Raw genomic sequence first — 16,409 nt, forward strand, 5'->3', positions numbered from 1 at the left:
GGAAGGCTTAAAACCAGAGGCACCGTCCGACCGGGGCCTTTCAGCAGCCAAGGGAGCGGAGATGTTTTAGGCCTCGGCTGCCTGGATGAGGCTCCTTCTTGTGGCATTTTGCAGGCCCAGCCAATTTTATGTAGACCCCTTACACACACACGCGCGCGCGCGTGCGCACGCACACACACACACACTGCATGCATTTGTTTGTACTAATGCGTAACACTCTTTTGGCGCTTGCAATGCTTGGAGCCCTTCCATCTGCCAGAAAGCCTGGCCAGAAAGGCACAGGGCAGACCCCTCCAAGGAGCGTTGCCCAGGGGCAGGCGTGGGGCAGGGGTCTCAGGAGGGCCCCTCTGCCTGGCTCTCCGCCTGGTGGGCTCTGCTCCGCTTGAGGAGGCTCACCTCAGGCCTGGCATGAGCCCAGGCGGCTCCTCCCTGGTGGTGTGGCTTCCCTCGTGCCAAGCCTGGCCCCTTGGGCAAAGGGGTGGGAAGGAGGTGGGTGGTTTGCTGCTGGGCCCAGCAAGGAAAGGAGTGACTCAGAGGGTGAGCCTCACAGGAAAGCCCTTCCAGAGCAGAAGATGGCATCCGGGGGCCCTATTGGCAGCGTCCTGGTGACTGGAGCCAACCGAGGCATCGGCCTGGAGCTCGTGAAGCGTTTCTTGGCCAAGGCCAACCCACCCAAAGTGGTCTTTGCCACCTGCCGTGACCCAGAAGGGCCCAGTGCCCAGGTGAGTCCTTGGGATGATCACTTCCCCATTGCCTTGTGGGGCAGGGGGTTTCCTGGGGGGACAGATGCCCTCCTTTGCCAGATTGGAGGCAGGACAGCGAGACCCTTCCCAGAGAGACCTTTCCTCTGACTCATGGGCTTCATCACTTCCAGGATCTTGCATCTTGTGTTTGCGGCTCTCTTTCTCTGGCCTGTTCTGCACTTCAGAAATAACCCAGAGCTCCCTTCTGCGATGCAGCCAAGGATTATGGCTGGGCAGGATATTAGAGGACGATAAACATGTACATAATAACAACTTTGAGTTGTATTTGAAATATATTAAGCAAGGATGGTTTTATGTTTAAATAAGCAGAAATTGACTGATGGTTAGGAAGTACTGGATGACAAGGTTTGTATGATGTGATCTGTTAAATATTATAAGCATTGGATGTAAATAGTTTTCTTTATTTGTTTTTAAATGTTGAAACCTTAATAAAAATTATTTTAAAAAAAATAACCCAGTTTGACACCACTTTAACTGCTGTGGCTCCAACGTATGGAACCTTGGGATTTGTAGTTTGCTGTGTGATCAGAGTTCACTGACAGAGACGGCTGAATGTTTCACAAAACTACAAATCTGGGATTCCATAGCACTGAGTCCTGGCAGTTAGTGGTGTCAAACTGCATTAATTCTGCAAGTAAGACACAGCCTCTTAGTGTGTATTGAAGAAAGAAAGAAAGAAAGAAAGAAAGAAAGAAAGAAAGAAAGAAAGAAAGAGGTGAGGGAGGGTCTGTGTGGGGGTGAAGCAATCCAGTCTCGGAACTGGACTCTGAACCCAGGCATTGTTTGTGTATCTCTAGCTTTGATAGCTAAAATGTGAAGGACTCCTGGTGATGATAAGGACTGCCATGGAGCCTCCAAGCTCCTTCCTCCTGACCCTTGGCAACCCTAGCAGAGTGGCTCCAGTGCAAAGGCACCAACATCATTCTGGCTTGCTGGGGCGGGGGGGGGGGGGGTTGCAAAGCCTTCCATATCTATTCCGCTTACAAATTACAAAATTCTGGTCCAGAATACCTTGCCCTGGCACTTCCTTGAATGGCGAGAAGTTCCAGGATCATCTTAGCATCCTACAACTAGAAAAGACCCTCAAAGGCCATGCAGCCCAGCCCTCTTCTGCAGCGCAGGAGCCCACCTGCCCTGTCACTTCCTCACCTCTGGCAAGTGGCAATAGCCACACGTGAAGATGCACCACACCAAGACTATGCAACACCCCTCTGGAGGAAAAGGCCTGGCAGGTCATTTGCAAAATTGCTATAACCACCATGAGGGTTGTTCGCAGGATAACGTCTGTGCTGCCTTTGGGACTCTTTAAAGCATTCTAGACAACACCAAGTAAATTTGCTTTCCTTGCAGGAACTGAGGGCTCTGGCATCCAAACATCCCAATCTGGCCATTCTGCAGCTTGGTAGGTACTTTATGGCTCCCTGGTCACCCTTCTTTCCTTCTCATTTTCTGCACTTGCGGTGCCTCTGGGTTCCTTCTCAAGAAAGCAGATATTTTCAATTAACCAATATGGAAGCAAATGCTGTTAGGGAGGACAAAAATACAGTCTTCAGTAGGAGTGCAAATCTTCATTTATTTCATGCCGACGTGGAAGAAGAACAAATAATACCAAAAAGTGGCTGAGATTCAATGAGTCCTTATCCATCTTTTCAGTGGCATTTTGTTCTCCTCAACGTTGTTTGTGAAAAATATGTTTGCACACAAAACAACATTTTGTGCAGAAAACTGAACAGCCAGCTCTCAGAACGGCAGTCTGGGCTGAAGTCTCTGGTTTGCTGCAGGCGCTTCCCATCTGGACTGAGCCTGGTCCCCCTTGGCTTCCCTAAGGCCAGGAACAGAGGAGGTTCATGGGGGACTTTGGCTGGGAAAGGGGCAGCGTGCGCCACGGGGCTGGAGGGCCACAGCTGGGGCTGGCCAGCGCCTTCATCGGCCCTTGGACTTCAGCAAACCAACATCATCTGGGTGCCTTTGCCACCGGATCCATGGGCCCAAAGGGTGGGGTGCCAGAGAGGCGGGCAGAGGCAACCCTCCAGGGCTTTTTTGTTATTTTCTGATGAAGAAAAGCTCTTTCAGCGTGAGACAGCATTTCAAATCTAATCCTTGCCCCTCCTTTCCTCCAGCCTTCCTTTCAGACTTAGCTGTGCCAAAGGAGAGTCAACAGAGCCACTCCTCTGCCGCCATTCAGGGAGAAAGGAGGGAAGGGGAGGAAAACAGCTGATAAAGGGTTCAAGTGGGCTGCCAGGAAGGGGGTCAAGAGCCACAAGGAAGGAGCCCACACACACACACACACACACACATATCCCAAGATCCCCTGGCTGCACACTCCTAAGCGGCAAGGGAGGATTAGCGGTTCTTTGGCTTCCAAGGAAACCCTGCCAGCCCAGGCCCTTTGTGTGGCAGTGGCTACCTGTGGTGGGAACCTTTTGCCTGGCCCTGGCAAGCTCAGCCTGGCACCCAGCACAAGCAACCACCAAAAACAATGACGACAAGGTTGCCTTCGGCCCAACAAGTTGGTGGGCGATGGAATTGCTAATCCTCCACATGAACACAAGCATGATGCACATGCCTCCGGCGGGGAAGAGCTTTAGGATGTAAGGCAGGCTTGCAAGGGGGCCAGGCTGATGGAGTCCTGGTGGCACAGCGCATGTGCATGGGGCAATATGAAATCATGACAGGTTTTGCAGGAGGGGAAAGATTGAACCCTTCTTTGGCAGGGATGAGCAGTTGCAGCCTTCTGTTCTGGCACTTTTGGATAAACCTTCCATCATCCCCAGCTGAGGCCCTGCAGGCAGCACAGTGCCAAGTGCTCTGGAGGGCTAGGGGCACCGGCCACAGAGCAAAGGGAAAGAGACAGCAGAGGAAAACCAGGCAGGAGGTGGGGAGCCACCAAAGCTGAGAGTGCAGGAGGCAGGTCGGTCCATGCTCATGGAGAGCCCCTTTCTGTCTTTCCCTGGCAGAAGCCACAGACCCAAAGAGCATCCAGGCAGCCGCCAAGAAAGCCGAGGCCCGACTGGGTGGTGCTGGCCTGAACCTGCTGATCAACAACGCCGGCATTATGCCAGCCTGCACCTTGGAGTCGGCAACCTCAGAACACATGCTGGACGTCTACAACACCAACCTTGTGGGCCCAATGCTGGTGACCAAGGCAAGCCAGCCATCCTTCCATCTTGGGTTTGGGGCACTTTGGGAATGGCCACTTCAGGACAACTGACCCTGGGATCCCAGAGCTTCAGAGGGGATGGCCCTGGGACCAGGCCCATTTCCTCATGCAAATGGAGGCACCCTGGGTACTGAGGTCCAGTGCTGTGGGCATTACCCCTTTGAGAGGGAAAGTAGGGCCCCATGGCCATGCTGGCAGGGGGACCTTGTGGGGCTCTAGTACAGAAGTCGTATGTTCCCAAGCTCCAGTCAAGAGCTTCAGATTTTAAAAGGACAGAAGAAGGACCAAAATCCCTGCCCAGACTCTCTGCCACTTCTGCAAATAGCTGATATGATCTATTGAAGGAGCATCATCCAGTTTCCTAACCCTGTGCTTCCCCCCCCCCCTTTCCCAGGAATTCCTGCCCTTGCTGAGGAAGGCTGCCCATGCCTCCGTACACAAAGGGATGGGCTGCGGAAAGGCCACCATCATCAACATGTCCACCGTCTTGGGATCCATTGAGAAGGCCCCCGAACATTACGCCTTGTTTCCAGTGGTCTCCTATCGCTGCAGCAAGGTCAGGGTCAAATGCCCTTTCTGGGTCCCAAGAGGTCTTAAGGGCCTGTGTTTTGGCCCTTTGTCCTCAGATTCAGCTCCTCAATTGCCAGGCCAGCTTCGGAGAGGAGCTTCAGGGCTGCGGGGGACACTGGGCAGCCTTATGATCCTCGTTCATATCCAGACTGTGGCTCAGATGCGGTGCATGGCCAGCCCCTTCCTAATGTATGGTTGTTGAGCTGCTGTCCTCTTTTGTGCTGACATTTGTTCCCTCTTCAGGCTGCCCTGAACATGCTGACCAAGCTGCAGTCTGTGGGCTTCAAGGAGGACGGGATTCTGTGCGTGGCCATTCACCCCGGATGGGTGAAGACGGACCTGGGGACGGAGCAGGTGGGTCAGCATTCTCTACAACATCTCAGGAATGCAAGGCCATGGGTTTCACCACATACACAAAAAAAGCGCTGGGAGGGAGGATGTGGTGAAGGTGAACGCTTCCTTTCCCAGTTTTGTGGGACACATGTGCTGTTCACTCACAGCTCTGGAAACTAGCTCTCTCTCCTTTGCATTGGAGAGGAAAGGCAGAACTGTTCTTGCCACAAGCATTAAGACAGCAACACACATATTGCCTTCTACATATTAAGTAGATATTCCAATTGTGTACACATTAACTTTTTGCTTCTCCTTGCTGTGAAAATCCCACGGTCAGAGACCGGCTGGGCTCCAGTGCTGCCTAGGTGACCCTTGTGTGCCCACAAACCTTGTGCCAGGCTGGCAGCCACTGCATAGAGAACACAGCCTCCTTTTCTAACATGAACCTGGATGTTTCAGGCTGACCTGACAGTGGAGGAGAGCGTGAAAGGCATTATGGACGTGCTTTGCAACCTCTCTGAAAAACAGCATGGGATCCTGGTGACCTGGGAAGGAAAAACTCTTCCGTGGTGAGAAGAACAAGGACATAAAGGAGGACCAAGGGATGCAGCTCCAAGCCCAGAGCACCCTGACACTTGGCCAGTCTTTGCATTTCTATTCCCCATGAATAAAAATTGATCCGAGAGCTGGAGTCTGTCTTCTGTCCCCAATAATGTTCTCAGGGTTTTGGCGCAGGGCTGGCCAGCAAAGCCTCCGGAGCATCTCTCTCTCTGGCTGCTCATGCCATTGTAAGCCACTCTTACAATTGAGACAACAGCAATTGGAAGCACTTACTTCTTAGCTTCTTGCCTCTCCTTTTAGTGGGTCTGTGGCCGCACAATAAAACCGAGTGATGTCCATCTCCCTCTGAGAAGCAGAAATTAAAAGGAAAGCCTAACTAAATCTGGCTGAAAGAGAGAGAAAGCTCCAGCCCAGAAGACGCCAAAGGCCCGTCCTCCATGGGCAGAATGGCTTCCGATTGGGGCAGTTTTCTCCTTTCATACTTGATGCAGAAAAGGACAAGACGCTTTGGCAACTGGCCTTCACCCTTCAAGGTGTCAACCCCCGTTTTATATTTTCAGTGTATGCTTCCTAAATGGTCTTAGACATCCAACTCACGCATGGCTGTGTAGCTGGGTGTCCATTTACACTGACCTTCCTCAGGGTTTACTTACTCCAAGGTGTAGGGAAAGATACGAAATGCATCAAAGGCTGTGAAACCGGAGCCAATTGCTCAGACGGAGGAGGCTGCAAACACACATCTCTCACTTAGAAAACATTCAGGCCAAGCTGTGTTGGTCATTGAATAAATTCAAACAAAAACCCACCAAGCAGCAATACTATTATTGGCCAACCAAAACGCACAGCGTACTTGTTGTGAAAAAGGCACAATATACTTGAAGCCAAGCTTGCAGCCAGTATATTGTGCGTTTTGGTTGGCCAATAAAGGTATCCCTGTTTGGTGGGTGTTGGTTTGACATTTCCCGGCCGGTTTATTCTTGCCTGAAGGGCTTATTTATTACATATGGATTTAAAAATCATTGTTAATTTTTTAAAATAACGTTGTATGCATTTTCTTGCAGACTGCTCTGTGGAGAGCAAGCAAGAAGCAGCCAATAGCTCACCAATAAAGAGAGAGAGAGAGAGAGATGCTCCCTATTGAGGCAATCTCTGGTTGTGCCGTTGCGGTTGTGGTCTTGCAAAGGCAATGGCCATCAGCCTCTGGCCCTTCCTTGACAGCAGCCCTCCTTCTTGGGCCCTTCCTCCTCTCTTCCTCCTTCCCTCCTTCCCCCTTTCCTTTCCTTGCTCCTCTCTTCCAATGGTCCCTGAGGGTCATCCTCTCCGGATCTGTCCAAGGTACTAGGGCCCTCTTGGCGGAGTCCTCCTGCCCTGCCCTGGCCTTTGGGGGGGGGTGATGGGAGTTGGGGTCCAGCAACATCTGGGGGGTCTCAAGTGGCCTTGCCTTGCTGCCTGGCTCCAGAGCCCTCCCTCCCTCCCCAGGTCTTCAGGGGAGTTCAAGGGTCCGGGGTTCGAATCCCGGCTGGACCTTGGTCCCATGGGAGCCCCCTCCGCCCCGTTGCCAGGCAACGCCCCGCCCACTCTCCGGCCGCGAGACCCGGAGGCAGTTGAGCCCCACTGGACACTAGACACTGGACACTCCCCGGCCATCATGGTAAGAAGAGGGAGGGAGCCAAGGGCCATCGCAGGGCTGCATCATCCACACTGGAGACATAACCCGCTTTGGCACCGTTTGAACTTGTTGTCTGGCTGAAAAGCGATGGAATTCTGAGAGTTTGTTGTGGGTCCCAGACGAACTCCAACTCCCAGAATTCCCTAGAAGGGGGCTTTCTTTGCTCAGGGGGGGCTTGCCATCCTCAGCTTCCCTTGGAGTTGGGTCACAGGTAATAAGGGAGGATAAGTCTGGATTTGTATATTCAAAGTAGTGGGTTAGGGACAAAAACGGGGTTGTTGCAAAATGATAAATAAATAACACACACATATATATAAATATCTATCTATCTCCCAGCTCCTCCAATTAGGACCGAGGCGGCTTAGAGCAAAACAGTCAAAACATAGTCAAATAACCATGTGCAAGTTCTAACCTCCCCCTTAAACAAAAAGGATACACACACACACACACAGAGAGAGAGAGAGAGAGAGAGAGAGATGGGAAAGATAAGAGCATGAGGAGCTTTCCTAGAATGCATCTGAGGAAGTAGGCTTAAGTTTGCAAAAGGGCTGACGTCTTTTGTCCAGTGAGTCCCAAAGGTGCCACAAGATCTCTCTATGCAGCTATCCCTCAAGGGAGAGCGGTGGGGTCTCCTTCTTTGGGGGTCTTTAAACAGAGGCTGGATGGCTATCTGTCAATAGGATACTTTGATGGGGAGTTCTTACACGGCAGAAGAAAGGGGTTGGACTGGATCAGGGCCCTTCTTGGGGTCTCTTCCAACTCTATGATTTGAACAGTCCCAGGCAGATGGCTTTCTTCTCTGTGTCCTAGGAAGAGCCGGAGGGGCCAAAGGAGGACCCCCCTGCGGCCTTCTGCCTGCCTTCGGAGGAAGACCCCTCGGTGCCCCTGAACGTGGGGGGCTGGTGCTTCTCCCTCCCCAGGAGCAAAATCGCCCAGTTCCCAGACTCCTTGCTCTGGAAGGAGGTCTCGGCCCTGGCCCCAAAGGCGGAGGACCAGGAGGACCAGGAGGGTGACCAGAAGGGCAGCGATGCCACGGCCGTGGGGCGGCTCTTCATTGACCGGGACGGCTACACCTTCCGCCACGTCCACTACTTCCTCCACTCCACCAGGCTCTCTTTGTCCAGCTGCGCTGAGCTCAGCCTCCTCTACGAACAGGCCATGTGCCTGGGCCTCCCCACGCTCCTGCAGGTATGCAACACATGGCACACAACACACAACACACGCACCCCCTTCTCTTTGGGGCAGGGGCACCAGGGCAGGCCAGGGGCTGAGAGGACTCCTTTGTCCCCCAAAACGAGGGGTTCCCTAAGCTGCAAATCCCTAGGATGGAGCCCTGCCAGTCAAAGTGGAGTCAGAGTGCAAGAACCACATCGTGCGAAAGAGACATTGGCATTGGGTTTGCATTTGTGATGCTCAATTTTGCCTTTGACATTGTGGTATGGTTTAGGAAGGCCCTTCTTCCAGGGACGGCCTCTTGTTCTGAAGCGATGTGATGTTTGTCTGCCCTAACAGACTTTGGACAATTTAAAGGAGGGGAAGCATAACCTGCGCATCCGACCGGCCGACATACCAATCGCCGAAAGAGCATCCATGAATTACTGGAGAACCAGAAAGTGCATCAGCAAGCCCTCTGAGTTTCCTCTGAAAAGCCCCGCATTTACTGGTAACATTTCGCTCCCTTGCGTATGTGCGCATGTGATGAAACTTCTAGCTCTGGCACTTGGCAGAAACCATCATTTCTCAAGTAAATAACAATTTAAAAAGGAGGCAGTTAACATTCAGACCAGACCTAACCATGGCCAATTCCATAAGAGCCAGAGAGAGAGACTAAAATAGAAGTAGCTAGAGCCAGGCCAAATGGATGTCTTTTTATGGGGTTGGGGGGGGGGGGGCTCAGTGGATGCCTTGGAGCCCCGTCGGAGCACTGAGTCCCAGGTGCAAGGTCCCAGCCCTGGCCTCCCTCCAGCTGACCACTCAGCCATTCCTGCCGGCCTCCTGGCTGCTGATCTCCCTCCTCCACCTGTTGCACCTGCTGTCCCTTAGGGCTCCATGAGAAAGCCCCCCTGGGGCTGATGGACACGCCGCTCCTGGACACGGAGGAGGAGGTGCATTACTGCTTCCTGCCGCTGGACGTGGCAGAGAAGCACCCCTCTTTGGTCAGCGATGACAATCTGCTCTGGCTGTCTGACAACGCCGTGCTGATCGAATGTGAAAGCAGCGCATTCCGCTTCATAGGCAAGTATTTCCCTTAAGGATCAATGGGGCAAAGGGGGTGAAATAATCAGATTCTCCAATCTTTTTGGGTCATTGGTTTATTCCAGCATTGGCCCCGTCTGGAGGTTCCCTTCGGGGGCATTGTCCAGAAGGGCCAGAGTTGTTGAGGGAGGAAGAAATCTGGCATAGGAAATCAGAACGGTCAAGGCTGGGGCACTGACTGGGCAAAGCATGGATAGAGGCACCAGGGGAACCCAAACTAATGACCGTTGTCTCAATACGTTCTGGGCTTATCTTTGGTTGTTGTTGTTGTTGGCTAGCTAACTACCTTCGCTCTGAGAAGATGCTTTTGCCTGACGATTTCTCCCGCATGGAGGCCCTGGAAGCGGAGGCCGAGGCGCTGGGGATCCCTGAGGTCATGGAGGCAGTCAGGATCTGCAAGGCTCACCTTGGTCTGGATCTTCTTGGTTTTTCGGTGCAAAATGATTGGAAATTAGTTGCCATTCGAGAAAAAGAGATGTCCTCCATAAACAGTGGGAGAGTAGTTTATGTACTAGTCTATATACTTGGAGAAGCCTGGTCCAAAACCTGCTCCCAAACCCATCCCCATCTCCAAGGCAGTCTTCCCAGCTTTGAGAATTTGGCCAAACTGCCACCATTTCCCTCCAGAGACAGGTGCAGGCCCCATTCCCGGGGGGCTCCTTTTCTGCTGTTTTAAAACGAACCATGATGTTTTTCACTGGGTTGTTAGGTGAAGGTGGAGAAAGGTTGAAAGGGTAAATTGGGTTTTTAATCTGTTGTTGGCTTTTTCTTTCTGGGTTTTTCTCCTAGGAGTCTGCTCAGAGGAGACACTTGACCTTCAAGGCTGTGCCAAAAGCCCAGCAGAAAAGCCACCGGAAGCCATGAAGAAGGGCCTGCCTCTCCCTTTGTACCCGATGGTCCTTGGCCTCTTGGTCAAGTACCCGGACTCGGCCCTGGGGCAGCTCCACATGGAGGGCACTCTGGACGGTGACAAGCTCTACATCTCCGGGAACGGAGTCCTCTTTCAGCATGTCATGTAGGTTCTTCGGAAGGGCTTCTCTGTGGAGGCTGCTCTTTCCTTTCCTTGCAGAAGGGGGGACCCTCCTAACCTCCAATGGCATTGGCTCTGCCAGCCCTGCTCCCACGCCAGTTTCTTTTGGCCGCTTCATCCCCATTAGCACCTTTGGTGCTGGCAGGCAGCTTGCAGGATTCAGTACAAGGTTTCAAAATACCTAAGGGTTTCCTTGGATCAGGCAATGGCACAGCTGTCTGCTTTTGCTTTTATATGGTGTGTTTCTTGCTCATTTTGTTATTTCAATAAAAGGCCCATATAATTTTTCAAGTGCCAAGGACTCAGTCTGCAATACAAAAGTCATATAGGCCTAAACCAGAGTTAAGTGAAAAAAAGAAAAATATAGGGAGGGGAATCTTGTATTGTGGGACTGTGAGACTGAGGGTAGGATCATCTAATGGTCGTCTTCAAAAAGGACAGGGGAAAATAGCTGAAAGTAATCAATGAATTTCTTTTTATGCCCAAAGGAATTGGTTAGGAACCTGCAGGCTTCCACTGATACGATCGATATCTGAGCTTCCAGAACTCTGTGCCTATTTGGATCACATGGATGTCACATACGAACCAATGAAGGAGGCTTTGAAAATATATTTAAAACAACAGACATCCACAGACACCGGAGGAAAAGGTAAGTCCAACACCTGAGCCTTTCTGTGACGCAGAACTCTGTTGCAAAGAGCATTAGCAGTTGCGTCAACGGTTAGTCATTTCCTTCAGGCTGCAGAAATGGCTCCTTTGGAAAAGCCTGGCCATGCGAGAGGAGAAGGCTGCCATGCAGCAAGGGAGTTCGTGGGGCTGGTTTCCCAGTGGCCCCATAGGACAGGGCCACCCCACAAGAGTCCGTTTGTGGCCCTTGTAATTGCACAACCAGAATCCCCAGATGGAAAGGGATGGAGGCACCATTCGTGGATCTTTCTTTTCTCTACTCTTTTGGATGGTGTCTTCCAGGTGCAAACTGGGCAGCAGACATAGCTGTCTTTTCACCCCTCCATATTGTCAAGGTGTATGCGGGAAGTCATTGGTACGCAACTTACTTACAGACGTTATTAAAGGTATATAGCTCTTTCTTTTTCTTTTTGAGAATGCTTCCTCCCTGGCACTAATGCAGCTAAAGCTACTCATTGCAAAGTTCACAGCTGTGGCAATGGGTCCCCCATCATCTGGACAACGCAACTGAGGGGTATGGCCAAACACAAAGGGCACATGCTGTCATGGGTTGGGTGACATTTACTGGGGTCAGCACTATATACGTAGGAGCAACAGAGATGGAAGAGACAATATCCCAGTGAGGAAAAGTGTGAAAGCTCAGAGGTGAGAGATTGTAAAACACACAAGAGAGGCACAAGAGAGACTGGAGAAACGCTGGAGAGATGTGGAGTCTGAATAAATAAATGCTCTGCTCCATTACTCACAGTCTGCTTTCCTTACCTGGGAGAAGTGATGCAAACTTGTGGAGAAGGGTCAAGGCAGAGAAAGCCCTTCTGTTTCCAACATGTGAGCCTGTGTCGTTGTTTCATTGCTTTCTGTCCCAGTGTCCGGAGCTGCTGTCCAACAGGAGGAAGGCCATTTGGATGGCTTGTGGCCAGAGCCTCCTGATTCACGGAGATGGAGAGATGTTCCGCCACGTCCTCAACTTCCTCCGCTTAGGAAGGCTGCTCTTGCCCTCAGACTTCAAGTGAGTGAACCTGGCCCTCCTTCTTCCCCTGGAAGGATGCTTTCGCTCTCTCTCTCTCTCCCTCTCTGGGTACCAGAAGAAGAGGAGGAGGAGGAGTGCCTCCTGGGGCCAGGAGGGGGCGCCCCACGCAAATGGCCCGGGCCTCTTGCTGCAGCATCCCTCGCCCAGCGAGGTTCAGGGTCAGATGGAGGGCCTGAGTGCCTCTGGCTCCAGGGAGCAAATGGCCCTCGCCTTCCCTTTCTGGCCGGCAGAGAGTGGGCCCTTCTGTGCCAAGAAGTGACGGAGTACCAGATCCCTTCGCTCCTGGAAGCCCTCCATCAGTTGGACTCCTGCAGGTAGGCTTCCTATCTGTCTCTCTTGGGATGCTGGCAGGGCAACTGGGAGGAAGGGTCACCACCAAACCCTGGCCCTTTGCCAGCCTGCCATCCGTCTTGCTCCGGCCACAAAGGGGCGAGGATGGAGCAGAAGGGCAGCCCTGACCTTTTCCTCCTCCCCCACCCCCCCCCCCGAGACCATCTGCCCACCTAAATTCTTCCTCTCAGTTGCTCCTTCTCCCTGGGTGACATTTGCCCTAGACGGCCGGAGGCTCTTCGAGGCTCAGGACACAAGGAAAGCCCTTCACTGCCCAGGGAAAGGTGTGTGGAGGAAGAGCGTTGGTGGCTATTGAGTGTGAAAAGTGTGTTTCACAGGTTGTCGGTGCAACAGCAGGAAGTGCCAAGGGAAGCCTTTCCTGTCCAGAGTCTTGAGATCTCAGAGAAGGAACAGGAGTCTGGAGAAGACCCTCAAAAGGTAAGTCTTCCTCCCAGTTCAGACCCTCTGCTTTCCTCCAAGGAGGGGCTCAGGAGAGCAGCAGAAGGGATTTCGGGGGGAAGACCCTTCTCAGCCTCCCAGCCATGCGAGGAAGAGTAAGCTGAGAGAGTGTGACTGTCCCAAGGGAGCGTAATGAGCTCAGCTGGCCGGCTGGGCATCTGAAGCCACCATGTCCAGCGCTCTGACCACTACGTTCCATGGCCCTAGAAGCCCTGTGCAATGAAGGAGGGCTGTGTGGTCTTTGGGGCCAAGCCATGTTCCTGGCATGATATTCTTACTGCCTCTGATGGTCAAATGGGGTGGGAAAAGAATGGGACCATTTGTCAGGAGCTGTTTTTCAGTGGAAATGTTACCCTCTTTCTTTTCCGGAGCTCTTGCATATTGCTGTGGCCAGTAACTGGAGTGTAAGGAGAGAGGCACCAGACCCAAACGCAAATGCCAAAGAGAGTGGAAGGGGAATGTGCATTGCCCCAGCCAAAGGAGTGAAGCGACGGAGTCCTTTCTCCGAAGGGTTGGCTGATCCCTTCAGCCCCAGGCGGTCTGAAAGCCCCCCCAGGAAGAGGGGAGCAAGGGGCAGTGGGGCCAGGAGGTCAGAGAACAAGGACACTCCCATCCAGAAGCTCATTTCCCTGGTCCAAGGCTGGGATATGGTGAGCTGCAGGCGCTGCCAACCCCAGCTGCCAACCCCTGGACCACCACCACCACCATCATTGCCACTGGTGTCTGGCGGCCTCAGGGCAGACAAAGAGGCTGAAAAGAGAGCCTCTTGCAACCGGCCACTGGCCAGCAGCTTTGGGGTCTCCAGTCCTGGGCCCTCTCAAAACGGCTTCCTCATCCAACCAGCACCACCGAAGGCTGGGCAGCCCACGCTGGGCACACTCCCTCCTGAGCGTTGGCTTGGCAAGACAGGAGGAGATGGCACTCCTGAGGAGGTCCGTCACACCGGAGGAAAGGTTGCCAGCAAAGAGAGAGAGACAGGTGAGGGGACCGTCCTCCTTTGCTCTTCCTTTGGGAGTTTGCATGGGAATTTGCATCAGGTGGTGTTGGTTAGTTGGGAAGAAAGATGTGCCCTCTTTCCCTTTTCCTCCTCCAAAAATGAAGGGCTGCTGGGACTCTTCTGGGGACCCCTGCCTTCAGAGGTTGCCCACCCACCATCCCTCTCCTCCAAAGACAGCCTCACAGGGCAGGCGTTCCCTTGGCCACCTCCGCCCCAAGTCCAGCCAGGCCCAGCCAAGCTTCGCCCCTGGCCCTGAGACTGGACAGGACCCAGTACCTGCCACCAGTCAAGGTCCAGCCAAGGTGGCAGCAACCACTGCCTTCTCCCGGCTCTGGCCAGTGCAAGGAGGGGGCCGTGGTGGGAAAGTCTCTTGCTGCATACCCATCTACAAAATGTCCTGGTTTAGTGGTAGCAAATGGGGGACTCGCCACAGAAGTACAGCACAAAAGAAGATCCCTTTTGCATGGTAGAGGTCCTGGGTTTTCTGTGGCTGGGTCTGACTTTGGCCAGGTTGGGGTGTGTGTGTCCAGACTGGCCATTTTCTGCTGCCCCTTCGCCTGACATCTGACTCAGGTGTCCTGGGCAGACATGTGAGCTACCAAAACATTATAAATATTATAAGAGTTCCTTTCAGACTAAACACATACTGCCCCATCAACACCATGGTCTCTGTTGATTTAAAGGCAATGCTTTTATTTCCAGGGTCATTCCCAGAGCTGACTAGCCACCCGATCTCCCACAAGCCACAGGGCCACACTGGCTTCATCCTGAAAGTGGACCATCCTCCTGTAGTGGCTTGCGATGGCTCTTGCACATCTCACGAAGGGAGCATTCTCTATAGCACATCCCTGGGAGGCCTTAATCTGGCCGGTGCTCTGGCCGACCCAGCATCCTCAGGTAAAGCCTGGTCCATCTGCACTTGGAAAGCCAGAGGCTGCCAGGAAGATCCTGGCTAGCAAGGGCGATGGGGTGGGAGGGAAGGGGCCCACTTTACTGGAGCGCCATGAGCGCCAACCACTCTTGGTGGGTGGATGGGGCACCAAGCCCCTCAAAGGACCCATGGATCTCTGTAAGACCTGCCAAGATGGGGACCCCCCCTCCGCTGCCACTCACCTCAGGGTCCAGCAAAGCAGATGTCATCTGGGCATCAGCAAACTGCTCCCATGCTGGAGGAAGGATGGGTTGGAGTGGAGGCTACATTTCAACGCAGCTGAAACCACTAATATGGGGGGGGGGGGGGGGGTGAGAAGAGCCAGTTGGGGAGGCTGTGGAGAGGAGACACTGGAAACCTGTCCCCACCCCAAAGAAGTGACCCCATTCCTAGATCTAAGTGGGGAAGAGCCCCAGTGCCTGCAGACTGGCATTCAAGCGGATGGGAGAACACACACACAGGTGTGCCCCCATTAGCCGTCAGCATGCTCCCAACAATGCCTCAGGGAGGATGGGATGGCAGCCATGCCCTGCTTCATCTGAAGCACCCAAATACCAGAGGTGTTGAGGCCGCATGACGGTTGACGGAGATGAAGAATGCTTTGCTCTTCTAGAGATTGTCTTCCTGAGCTTTCCGCTGTCCCAAGAGGAGATCTTCTATGCCCGCAAGTGCCACCACTTCCTCACGGACATCATCTTAGAGTCCATAAGGCAGAAGGACCCCAAAGGGACCACAGCCAGGATAGAGCTGCTTGTGCAAAGGCTCTGGGTAAGCTGGCCTGGGTGGGCTCTGCTGTCCCCTCCATGCCACTGGGAGCGTCTCCCAGGCCTCAGGGGACTCCAGTGGATGGATGGATGGATGGATGGATGGATGGATGGATGGATGGATGGAGACCTGGCCGTCCCATCTCCCTCCTCCCAAGACCTCTGCAGAGGGAAGTGGCTCTGCTTCTGGTCCATGCCTGAAGCCCCCTTCTCTTGCAGAGCCTGCAGATCACGGCCCAGCAGTTTGTGGCTGACTTGCTGAACATGGCCCCCTTTAAAGCCAGTAGCTCTGTTTGCGAGAAATTGCTAAAGTGGGTTGAAGTAAGTGGGGCCTGCAGAGGCAGAGGACTTGACCTCCCTGCTTTGTGGCTTTCCTTTCAGGAGGGGCTCAGGCTCCCCTTTAACCATAATGTGGGGCCCCATTTGCAATGGCTGTATACCTTTGTCCTTCTCTTCCCCCAACACAGCCCTTTAAATGCCACAAAATGGGGCACATGCTGGACATGTCTTGTGCAGCTGGAGATGAGATGAGATGGAGCTCTCTTCCCTCCAAAGGCATTTGGCTTTGAAGGCAGTGGGTCAGCCTGCAAAACCCCCCAGAAGTGACCCCCATCCCTAGGGGAAGGGGGGCGGTCAGAGTGTCTTCCTACCCCAAACCAGTCCCTAACCTCTGTCTTTTCCTTTCAGTTTTCTCTGCCATTTGCATGGAAGTACAGCTCCTGCATTGACCTCCTGGTTAAACGGGGATATTTTAAATCACTCTCTCATTTTGTCATAGAGAAGTATTTACAGAATTCTGAATAAAACCCAACTCTTCGGTTTCTCCTGCACAGATAAATTAGCAAGTTCTTTACTCTGGGTCAATCTG

The 16,409-nt window shown here is 53.0% G+C and overlaps 2 protein-coding genes across 2 annotated transcripts; both read left to right on the plus strand.

The window, feature by feature from the left end:
* Positions 1-500: 500 nt before the first annotated feature.
* Positions 501-5,508, plus strand: LOC149306131 (uncharacterized). The gene is made up of 6 exons (XM_089540402.1): positions 501-722; positions 2,115-2,166; positions 3,722-3,909; positions 4,319-4,480; positions 4,738-4,848; positions 5,287-5,508. The coding sequence occupies exons 1-6, from the start codon at positions 573-575 to the stop codon at positions 5,398-5,400; spliced, it is 777 nt and encodes a 258-aa protein (XP_089396528.1). The 5' UTR covers positions 501-572; the 3' UTR covers positions 5,401-5,508.
* A 1,473-nt stretch (positions 5,509-6,981) lies between these two features.
* On the plus strand, positions 6,982-16,385 carry KCTD19 (potassium channel tetramerization domain containing 19). The gene is made up of 16 exons (XM_089540140.1): positions 6,982-7,039; positions 7,868-8,245; positions 8,570-8,720; positions 9,101-9,292; positions 9,592-9,723; positions 10,103-10,328; positions 10,832-10,992; positions 11,313-11,416; positions 11,897-12,039; positions 12,291-12,374; positions 12,729-12,828; positions 13,221-13,827; positions 14,549-14,743; positions 15,391-15,545; positions 15,761-15,862; positions 16,229-16,385. The coding sequence occupies exons 1-16, from the start codon at positions 7,037-7,039 to the stop codon at positions 16,343-16,345; spliced, it is 2,850 nt and encodes a 949-aa protein (XP_089396266.1). The 5' UTR covers positions 6,982-7,036; the 3' UTR covers positions 16,346-16,385.
* The last annotated feature ends 24 nt before the right edge of the window (positions 16,386-16,409 follow it).

The sequence above is a fragment of the Sceloporus occidentalis genome, unplaced genomic scaffold (assembly GCF_023333645.1).
Source record: "Sceloporus occidentalis isolate IW3139 unplaced genomic scaffold, rSceOcc1.0.p SCAF_10, whole genome shotgun sequence".
NCBI lineage: Eukaryota > Metazoa > Chordata > Lepidosauria > Squamata > Phrynosomatidae > Sceloporus > Sceloporus occidentalis.

What these genes read in the sequence shown, in the direction of transcription:
- LOC149306131 (XM_089540402.1), top strand. Translation starts at nt 573, where the DNA reads ATGGCATCCGGGGGCCCTATTGGCAGCGTCCTGGTGACTGGAGCCAAC. An exon ending in TCTGGCCATTCTGCAGCTTG is followed by an intron (nt 2,167 to 3,721) that starts GTAGGTACTTTA and finishes TTTCCCTGGCAG; the next exon opens with AAGCCACAGACCCAAAGAGC. An exon ending in GCCCAATGCTGGTGACCAAG is followed by an intron (nt 3,910 to 4,318) that starts GCAAGCCAGCCA and finishes CCCCTTTCCCAG; the next exon opens with GAATTCCTGCCCTTGCTGAG.
- KCTD19 (XM_089540140.1), top strand. An exon ending in GATCTGCAAGGCTCACCTTG is followed by an intron (nt 9,724 to 10,102) that starts GTCTGGATCTTC and finishes TTTTTCTCCTAG; the next exon opens with GAGTCTGCTCAGAGGAGACA. An exon ending in CTGGAGAAGACCCTCAAAAG is followed by an intron (nt 12,829 to 13,220) that starts GTAAGTCTTCCT and finishes TCTTTTCCGGAG; the next exon opens with CTCTTGCATATTGCTGTGGC.